Raw genomic sequence first — 10,792 nt, forward strand, 5'->3', positions numbered from 1 at the left:
ATATATATATATATATATATATATATATATATATATATATATACAGTATCGGACAAAACGAGTGCAACCAAATAATGCTAATTTAGTTTCTTTATACTAAAGTGCTGCATTTTTTCAATTTAGAGAAATAACTATGTAACTGTTTAGAGACAAAGTTCTTCAAGTTTTATTCATCACAAAGTTTATTATTTGTACACAAAAATTAATAAATTAATCAAAAGTATTAAAAAAAGTTGATTTCTTTCTGGACAAAACAAGTGCAAGTTGACAAAATGTTTACCAAGCTGTATTTCGCTATCAATATTTCGTGGCAAATCCTTTGTTGTCAATCACAGCCTTGCATCTTCGAGGCATAGATTTGATCAGGTGATCAATGAAACTTTGTGGAATCGCTGCCCAGGCCTTTTGGATTTGTTCAAACAGTTGATCCTTATTACGAACACCTTCACGATTAATTTTGCGTTTGCGATCTCCCACAGGTTCTCAATAGGGTTGAGATCCGGAGATTGAGGCGGCCAGTTCATCACCAATAGGTGGTTGTCTTGAAACCACTGCTTGACTGCTTTTGCAGTGTGTTTCGGATCGTTGTCTTGCTGAAAAACCCATTTTATTGGCATATTCCATTCAGCATGAGGTAACATAACATTTTTCAGGATATTTTTATACATGAAACGGTCCATTATTCCATCGTTTCGATGTATTGGACCTAGACCGTTAGCAGAAAAACACCCCCAGACCATTACATTGCCTCCACCATGCTTCACGGTCTTGTGGCAGTAACGTAAATCGAGGCGTTTTCCAGCCGGTCGACATACACGGCAAATGCGATCGCTCCCAATGATGTTGAACTTCAATTCATCACTGAACAGGACAGTTCGCCCATTTCTGCACATTCCAGTCAATATGAGATGTAGCAAACAGGAGTCTTTTCTTCTGGTTTTTTAGTGAAATCAGCGGTTTCTTTGTAGGGCGTCGAGAAAACAATTCAGCTTCAACAGCATGTCGTCTGATTGTTCGGTCCGATACAGACAGCTCTAATTGCTTTTGTATCTCGACTGATGATATCCAGGGATCCTTCTTGACTGATCTGACAATCATAGAATCCTCTCTAGAAGTGGTGGAATGCGGTCTTCCATCTTTGCTATCTGCTGCCAACTTCCCCGTAGAATGATGTTTGGAACATAGTCTTGATATGGTCCATTTTTTCACGCGATATTTATCACAAATACTTTTTTGTGACATTCCACTTACGCAATCGCCAATAATTTTCTTAGTTCCAATCCAAGACTGTCGGAAGCCATATTTGCACTTGAAGTCATAAAAATAATAAAAATAAATAATCACACTTCTCAAGGCTTAGCGTGTTACATTTACCTTGTGATGATACAATAATGCTCTGTTGAACACAACATCTTGGTTGGATGTGGACTGTATTGATGTAATGAAACACTTGTTGTATTTCACTTCGTGTTTTGATGTTCTTTGATAAAACACTTTGATAAAACTCACTTCGATAAACTGTCTTGATAATACTGACTGATTGACTTCCATATACTGACTGAATTACATGTCGATTTACATGTCTCTTATTTAGTAAAATGAACTTGTGTGAACCTGTTCTGGAAGGTTTTAGATGCTCCTTTTCGATGCTTCTGGAAGCTTCTGGATGCTTCTGAATGTTTCTGGATATTTCTGGATGCTATTGGATGCTTCCAAATGCTTCTTCTGGAAACTTCTGGATACTTCCTTTAATTATTAAAAAACTTCCGTGATGTTGACACGGACCAGACTTGAAAATGAAACTGACCAAAAAAGTTGCACTTGGTTCGTCCGCTGCAAAATGGCACTTGTCAACAAAATTCTGCCTGTGTGCTGTCACCTGTCAGCTGATTGCTCATGTCATGACATGCTATGACTCCATACTCCTGAACTGTTTGCTGTGGTAGTATAGTTCGTTTCGTTTTTAAGTCATGTAAAATTAGGAACATTTTTTAGCATTGTTCGATGTTGGTTGCAAATGTTTTGTCCAATACTGTATATATATATAATATCAATAATATTACTAATAAATTATTAGCTATTATTAATTTGATTGACTTTTATTATTACTAACTTATTTTTTTTAGCATTAACTTATTTGTTGTAAGGATGTAATATTTAAAAGTTTGTCTAAATATATGTATTCTATTAGCATAAAACATCTGTAAAGTAGCTATTTGCTTAGGGAAATTTATTAAAAAAATCATAGGCCACCATTTTTTCAAAAGTATTTATTAAGCTTGCATAGTTAGTATATTTTTAGAGTAATTATTAATGTTGGCAATAACTAGCAAGATTTCAAGACAAAACTTTGAATGAGTATAACTTCAACAGAAGGCAAGGTCACACATTTTTCTTTAACAGAAGGCGAGATCACACTTTTTGAGAACATTTTCATGATCACCATTTAATTAAATAAAATGAAATTTAAAAGTTCATCGAACTAAAAGGAGTGTTTAAAACAAATAAAAAATAGATTACATAAATAAAAAATAACATTGAAATTGTAATTTAAATACTTTTAATCAGAAATAGAATTGCGAAAGTTCTACTGCAAAAAATTATTATGGAAAATTTAAAATAAGTAGAAATTCCTAATTTACATGTTAAAATTTTATTTTTAAACTAAGAAAATAAAGCTTTCGTATTTTTTTATCATTGCTTTTTTTTAAAAAAACACTTTTGAATGAAATTTTGAAAGTTATAGTTAAATAAATGCTTTTAAAGCATTTTCAACTTTGTATTTTTTTATCCAAAAACTATAGATTGTTTGGCTAAAAAAAAAGTTTATTTGCAATGCTTCAGTCAAAGTACCCATATTTTATTGAGCATTTTTATTCAAGAAATCTTTTTTAGACAAAATAAAAATATAAATTTAAAACAAACAGCTTGCATAATTTCCTTTTGTTTTGGAAGTCCTTCTTTCATTGGTTTCTTAAAAAAAGAACCTTTTTTTTTGTACTTTGAGTCATACATTAAATTAATCATAAGGGGTTGAACAATCTTAAAACATCCATAACAAACATGAGTTAAAAGTTATCAATAGTTGTTGCTGTGGCACTATAAATATTGGTACTTGTCTCTTTTCTCATATTAGAATTAAAGTTTTATGATATACAATTGATCTAGTAGAAATTGTAGCTTTCAAGTTGTATCTATTCGAGGAAGCACAACTATTTTTTCCAAATCTGCTGACATATTAAGGGAATCTTCATTTTAACTTGTAGTATTTCAACTTCATTTCAACTTGTAGTATTTCTTTAGTAAATTGATCATTTACTCATTAACAAGTTACTTTTGACAATTTTATTCTGTACAAAATGCGCAATTTTCATGCAAATGGTGTACCATGATTTTAGTTTTCCGCTTTTTTTTTTTTTTTAATTTTAAGTTTTCACATAGCTCTTATTCTACACTTCTTTAATAAGTGAATCTGACATTTGTAATTTAGTAAGTGAATCTCACATTTGTAATTTAGTAAGTGAATCTGACATTTGTAATTTAATAAGTGAATCTGACATTTGTAATTTAATAAGTGAATCTGACATTTGTAATTTAATAAGTGAATCTGACATTTGTAATTTAGAAGTGAATCTGACATTTGTAATTTAATAAGTGAATCTGACATTTGTAATTTAATAAGTGAATCTGACATTTGTAATTTAATAAGTGAATCTGACATTTGTAATTTAATAAGCGAATCTGACATTTGTAATTTAATAAGTGAATCTGACATTTGTAATTTAATAAGTGAATCTGACATTTGTAATTTGTTTGTTTGATACAAACTATAAAAACAAGAAGTATCTGGATTTTCTAAAAAATCTTTATGCAAATTAATAAGTTTACAATTGCTAGGAAGGTATCGAACATTGGATTCATGTTTCCTGCAATGAGAAATTTGAAGCTTATATGCTTCTATGTGTTCCATTATTGCTGTGCTTATCAAAAAAAAAAAAATTATTTCCTTTTTTTTTTCTTATATCTCAGTGGTTCTTTTGCTATTTTTTTCTGAAGTTACTTTATGTATCATGCTGTCTCTTGTTATAGTTTATGTGGCTAAATACATGGTTTTGCATACTGCTATGTTTTCCTGAATACTGTCAAACAATAAGTTCACAAAGTTGATTTTGCTATATAAAATCTTACCCAATTGTATTGTTTTTATTTCTTTTACCCAATTGTATTCTTTTATTTCTTTCACCCAATTGTATTCTTTTTATTTCTTGTTTAAAAATAGACAAATTCTTGAGTGCTTGTTTTTCTAAATTAAGTGTGTTCCAGAAGGCTTCAATGATTTGAAATCTTTTTATTATTATTATTATTGTTATTATTATTATTATTATTATTATTATTATTTATTATTCTAGAAGGTACAACAGCTTTTTTTTTAAAGTTGGTACTTTAAAAATTTCTTTTTTATTTGAATTTCTACACAAGGTTTGATTGTGTTTTTGATTGGTTCTTTCAGGTAAACTCGCTATAATAAATTGTGAAAAACAAATGGTTTGTAAACCACTACTAATCTTTTTTATATTAGAAATATCTTCTATATATGAGATTTAGCCAGAATTGTTAGGTTCATTAATTTAGTAGTAATATTAGTACTAAAATATGGGACCTAACAAATCTCCAAATCATTATAATGATGCTAATTACTAAATATTTAAAACAATCAATTATCTCTTTTTTAATATTAATTTGGATCGATATTCAGGCATTTAATTTATTTTTTCAGACTTCACGTCATCAGGTGTCTTCCATAAAGTAAGTATGCGTACTTATGGGGGAGGGGCTTACCCAAAAACATACAAATGTATACAGGGAGTGTGTTAAAGACAATAAGTATATATGCAGTTTGATTTTTCATTCTCTCTAATTTTTTATAAACAAAAAAATTAAAAGTTTTTTTGTTTTTCTTAAAAAAAGATTTTTTTTTTTTTTTTTGTTAATTTACCTTCCATAGGCCCAGTAGGTCAATACAGACGAGGAGGTTACTTAATTGTGGTTATAACTCTCTCTCAACTTTATAACTCCGAAACACAAAACTTGACAAACAAGGCCGCTACGCAGAGAAACAAGTTGAGAGCGGTACTACCAGGGGCGTGGTGAGGATCTAACTCGGAACCTCTCACTTATGAAGCGAGCGCTTTACCACTACACTACTACCGCAAAAACTTTTAGAGAATGACTGCTCATTTTTGGCTTCACTTTCTTTTTTTACTATCGTTGATGAAGCTGATTTTTATCAACTTTGAAATCAGCCAAGTTTTTGTTAAGTCTAAGGCACATATTGGGTACCTATTGTTACTTTTTTTCTTTGGTGATTTTCATTTTCAGTTTTTCATTCAACATATAAATCTGTTATAACTTACTAATAAAACCCCTTGAATCTTCATTTTTAATTGGAGAAGAAAACTTCAATTATATTGCTATAATCCTTAATTACTTTATGAATACCATTGTCTTAGTTTTAAGTCATTTTCGTGCTCTATTACGATGTTCTTTGGTTTCTGGTAACTCTCAACCTTAATAGTGGTTGCTTGCAGCCTTGTTAGGAATAAATTAGTTTAAAAGTAATAATAAAGGCAACAACTCTTGTGTCATATTCTAGGCATGGTTTTCCGAAATATATTATTTTTGGTAAATCCAGGGATTATCCTTTTCCGGATATTTTCGGAGTTCCGGATATCCAAAACATTTTCTATACATTCAAGTTAAGGTATAAATTTTTTTAATATATTTGTTTTTTAAGCTTTTTCCCTCAGAAAAATAAATAAAAGTTTGAAAAAAATTAAAAACAACTCAGCTAAAGCAAAAGTAAGAGAGAAAAAAGGGAAAATAATTTCCGGATTTTTTTCGGATACTTTACCCAAACAATTATCTGGGTTTTTAAAATATGACCTGGATGATCTATATAAATGACTAGTTAAACCACTTCTAAAAAAACTCAAATAATCATCTTGAGAGCTACAAAACTGACATGATTAATAGACATTCTAGTGACCCTTTTATTTTATTCTGTGTAAATCAACATCATCCCGATGAAATCATTAAACATCTCTCTCACATGTTTTACAATTACTCAAGCAATACTATTTTTTAATAGTTAATGTAATTTTAAATTGTCAAATTTTTCCTCAATGTTTTTTGCTTTTAATTGTTGCTAAAAATAGTTAAAAATTCAAAATAATTATGTTGAAAACTATGTAACTAAGGAAAGTTATTATTAAGGAAAGTTGGTTGCTAAGCAATATAGTTATCCCCAGCAACCAGAAATCAAAATTAATGTCACTGTTTAAACTAGTATAAAAATAAAATATACAATTTTTTCATAGAAAATTAAAGATAAAAAGTACTAGAATTAAATTCATAATAATAAATGAAACATTTATCCAACATAGTTGTTTTCGAAATTTTCCAATATTTTTTATAAATAAGATAATTTTTGGTGTTGATTTAGATTTTTGGTTAGTAAATGTGTACTTATTGTCCAAGGTATTTATAATAAATGCACAACTTTTAAACCTTTCATGGCCCATCGCGTTCTGGACGAAATCATTTTTATGTATTGTTTTCTAAGTTATTTTTAATTCCGTTCTTTTTATATTTACTATATTTAAAATCATAGACCCTCAGGGCCGTCCCTGTGGACCCTATTTCTAATCTGAATTGTTATTTTTTGCATTTACCGAACTTGTTTTAAAAGCTTTGAATTTTGAGGTTGTTGAAGGTTCGTTTATGTTTCAATTGAATTTTTTCTGCAGCTGTTTTTACTGTTTAGAAAGCTGGATGTGGATAGGATTTTTTTTCTACTGTTCGTCTTTTTTTTTTTCAGGCATTTTGACGATTTTATCGAAAACAGTACGACGGTACAACGTACATCATACTTTACCATTTTCTTTTACGCGTTTAAATGTGAAGTAACGATTTTAAGTTATTACTATATTATTTTGTCGTGGGTCAACTCATTATCGGTGTATATGTATTCCAAAAAAATATAAAATTTCGTCCTTATTAATTTCTTAACTGTTAATTTTATCTAGCTTGGACAGAAAACAAAGAAAAATGTTACTTTATTTTGTTTAAACATTTTTTATTTAAAAAAAGAAATAACAGTACTAATAAAATAATCAGTCTTTTTTATTATTGCTGTTTCTTGTTCTTCAACTCTACCTTCCCCAAAATGCAAGGTTTGGAATTAAGAATGGATGTAGTTTTGTTTTTTTTATTTTTTATAAACCGTTTGCACTATGTGTAGATAATACAATCATTATAATGGTAATTTTTATTTTTCTAGGTGTTCAGTCTTCAGGTCTTCACCAAAGACGGGCTGGTAAGGGAAAGTTGCCTTGGGGTCATAAGAAGTAAAATATGTATGATAGGATTTATTAGAAATATGAATTAAATCACTGAGCTTTATACCGAAACAGATAAGTGAATCGTTTCGATCTATTTATCATAATAGAGGCGCAAACTATGTAGTTAACTCCGTTATTTGTCTTTTTACTCTGTAGAACTTAGATAAATATATATATATATACAAATATTTAATGTAAAACTTTTTTAAATATTTTTTTGGATATCGTTAATGTCATTAAAGAAGTTTTCAGTGTTTCTCGTTAATCGATATGAAACTAAAATATTTCGATTTTTTTTTTATATTTTCATAATTAAAATATATTTTTGGAAATAAAAGTTATTTCAGTTTTTTTTCAGTGACTTCTTATTTTTTAGTTTTTTTTAACATAAGTATCTATGTGTGCGTGCGTGCGTGTGTGTGTGAGTGTGTGTGTGTGTGTGTACATATATATACATATATATACATATATATATATATATATATATATATATATATATATATATATATATATATATATATATATATATATATATATATATATATATGTATGTATGTATATATACGTATATATATATATATATATATATATATATATATATATATATATATATATATATATATATATATATATATATATATATATATATGTATATATACGTATACATATATAGAACTGAATTTTTGTTAAGATAAAATAATTTTTAGAATTATCATACAATATTTGTGTGTGCGTTGTTTTTTATTACGTGACAAACTTGATTTCTCGATTATAAATTTTACACACGATTTCTTTGTTTAATAAGAATATTTTAAACAAATTTTTTTTTTTCAAAGTTTCCAGTAGATTTGTTTTGTAAATATTGTGTTACTTTTCGTGTTTTTGTAAGACACTTTTTGGTACTGTTTATATTTAAAGAATATAAAAGCTAAATTACTTTATTATCTACTCTACTTCAAAAATATACCTCGTATTCAAATAAAATTAAAACTGGGTATTAGTATTTTAAAAAAATTTGTAACGCGAACTTATTTAATAGCTACACATAACCATACAATGCTATTTGTTGGTATTAAATAAGTTTAGGCTACTCAGTGTGGTGCATTAAAACTGAAGGCGATGTTAAAAAGTTATTCTAATTTACTGATTTTGAAAGAGGCAAAATCTGAATTAAAGTGTAAAATACCGACTTTATCGTAAATGTGCATTTTTCATTTTGCTTAATTCACAAATAAATCAAAATAAAAATGTTAATTGAATCAGTGTTTTTAAAAGGGGCTGATTTGCTCAAAACCCATCTTTGAGAAAGCTAAAAAAAACTCTTTATATCTTTTAATATTAAATATACAGAACTGGTTTAATTTATTTTTAAAATATGTAGGGAAAGTGGGGCATGGAGGTACAACCGTTTTTTAACATTTCCCTTTGAACAATTTTATCTAATATGGCAAAAAATAAACGACGCGTAGGTATAACAGTTTCCTTCATTTCGTATCAAAAAGAGTGCCCGTTGCGTTTCTAAGAAGTTGTGCATAATGTTTATTTTGATAAAAATGTTATATTTACAACATATTTTTCCAAACATTTATTTTGAGGATTAAACAATACTTGATTTTAGTCTTAAAGATTTATATTATCAGCGGTATTTCATCAAGTGTAAACCATTTTTGATATCATCATAACCTTATAAGCAAGCTATGAAACTATTCTTTCTAAAAACTGCCCTTTGGGGCGGAACCGCATTGACGTTCAGAAGGCATAACCGCATACTTTTGATACTTATTAGTTAGTCAATTACGAAAGACAATAATTACAATCGTTACGCTTGAATGCGTTCATGTAAAAACTTGAGTAGAAATAGTTTTGTTTGAGATATTGGAAATTAGATTTCGTATTTTTTTATTCAATTTGTATAAATTAGTTTTTGATTAAATTATAAAGCTGAGAGTACAAATCTCTATCTTATTATATTTTTGTATATCTTAAAAAGTTTTTAATACATATATATATATATATATATATATATATATATATATATATATATATATATATATATATATATATATATATATATATATATGTTATGGAGGCGGTTATACCCCCACTTCCCCTATGCAAGAGTGACATTTTAGTACACTTTGATAATTATTATAACATTTCGTTTGTTAATAACTAATATATGAAAATTCGAAAAATTTGCCCTTTTAAAAAAAATCGTTATGAACTCCTTATGAACTACAATTATGTATTTTAAAACAATGTTTTAACGTGCCAGTAATAAATCTAATACATATATATGAATTAATAACTAAAATGCTATCAGTAAGCATTAAGTCTTAGCATTTTAATCTAGTTCTTCCTCAAAGTCACTATCAGAGAGATTCTCACATTCACTAATTGGCTCGGAGTACAGCTCGTTATAAAATGCGTTGAATTCTTCAAGAATGAATTCTTTTAATTTGTTAAGGTCTTCCACATTCGCTTTTCTCAGTGTAACTTTGCCACTTGGATAAGCTAAACTATCCACCTGTGGTACAGTACCCGTATGTTAGGACATAAAAAAAGCATGATAGACCAAACTATTAGGATTGGTGAATGCCTTAATGTAGCCTTTTTTATAATGCTCATATACAAAATGAAGCAATTTACTAATAGTGAAACTAATACTAAAAGTGAACCTTCTTTTCTTTTAGGGTATTTTTACCTTTGGTTTCTGAAAAAATGCAAGATTTTTTGTAATATTCTGGGCTCCAAGTTTTAAAATCAAAAAATTTGGTTGCATCTACTTTTTTTTTTTACAGTAAACTTTTGTGATCTGCAGCCGCTAATAATAGGCTCGGTGAGTTGATGCATGTGATAAAGATGGTCATGTGTTATTAAAACACTTGAAGTTATACCAAAATCTCTATCGCATAATAGGAAACAATGCCCTTACAATGGGAAGAACAGTTTAACTTTATCAAACCTACCACTGTCAGTTAAGTAGAAACAAAAACGTTATAGGGTTTGCTTTTTATTTTTTCCACTACAGTTGTCACAAAACAAACGTAGTGTATTCTACTTTGGTGGAACTGAGATCAAATAATCATTTAAAAAAGTCGCTGCTTCATTAGGCCTTCAAAAGAAAAAAATCATTTATATATGACCTTCGTGGTACATATATAAATGATTTTTTTCTTCTTTAATGTTATGTGTAGAAAAAACATTGACTGATAGATGTCTCATGTAATAAAGTTTTTAGACAGGTATTTTTAACAAGCTTATCGTTTTCATATAGTCAAATGCTAATGATAGAACGTAAACAAAATGTTTCATGTTGTAAAGCATTGTAAAATTTTTTACTTCTGCGCTTATGAACATCTAAATCAGCCTGCGCTGTTATTTCAGCTATG

The 10,792-nt window shown here is 28.3% G+C and overlaps 1 protein-coding gene across 1 annotated transcript in view; it reads left to right on the forward strand.

Annotated features, from left to right (window-relative positions):
• Window positions 1-7,587, forward strand: part of LOC100202283 (ribosomal protein S6 kinase 2 beta) — a 50,952-nt gene extending 43,365 nt beyond the window's left edge. Inside the window, 1 exon segment of the mRNA NM_001309699.1 lies at window positions 7,340-7,587. Within this exon segment, the coding sequence (NP_001296628.1) occupies window positions 7,340-7,410 (71 nt within the window). The 3' untranslated portion in view covers window positions 7,411-7,587.
• The last annotated feature ends 3,205 nt before the right edge of the window (window positions 7,588-10,792 follow it).

This window comes from Hydra vulgaris, chromosome 03, assembly GCF_038396675.1.
Source record: "Hydra vulgaris chromosome 03, alternate assembly HydraT2T_AEP".
NCBI lineage: Eukaryota > Metazoa > Cnidaria > Hydrozoa > Anthoathecata > Hydridae > Hydra > Hydra vulgaris.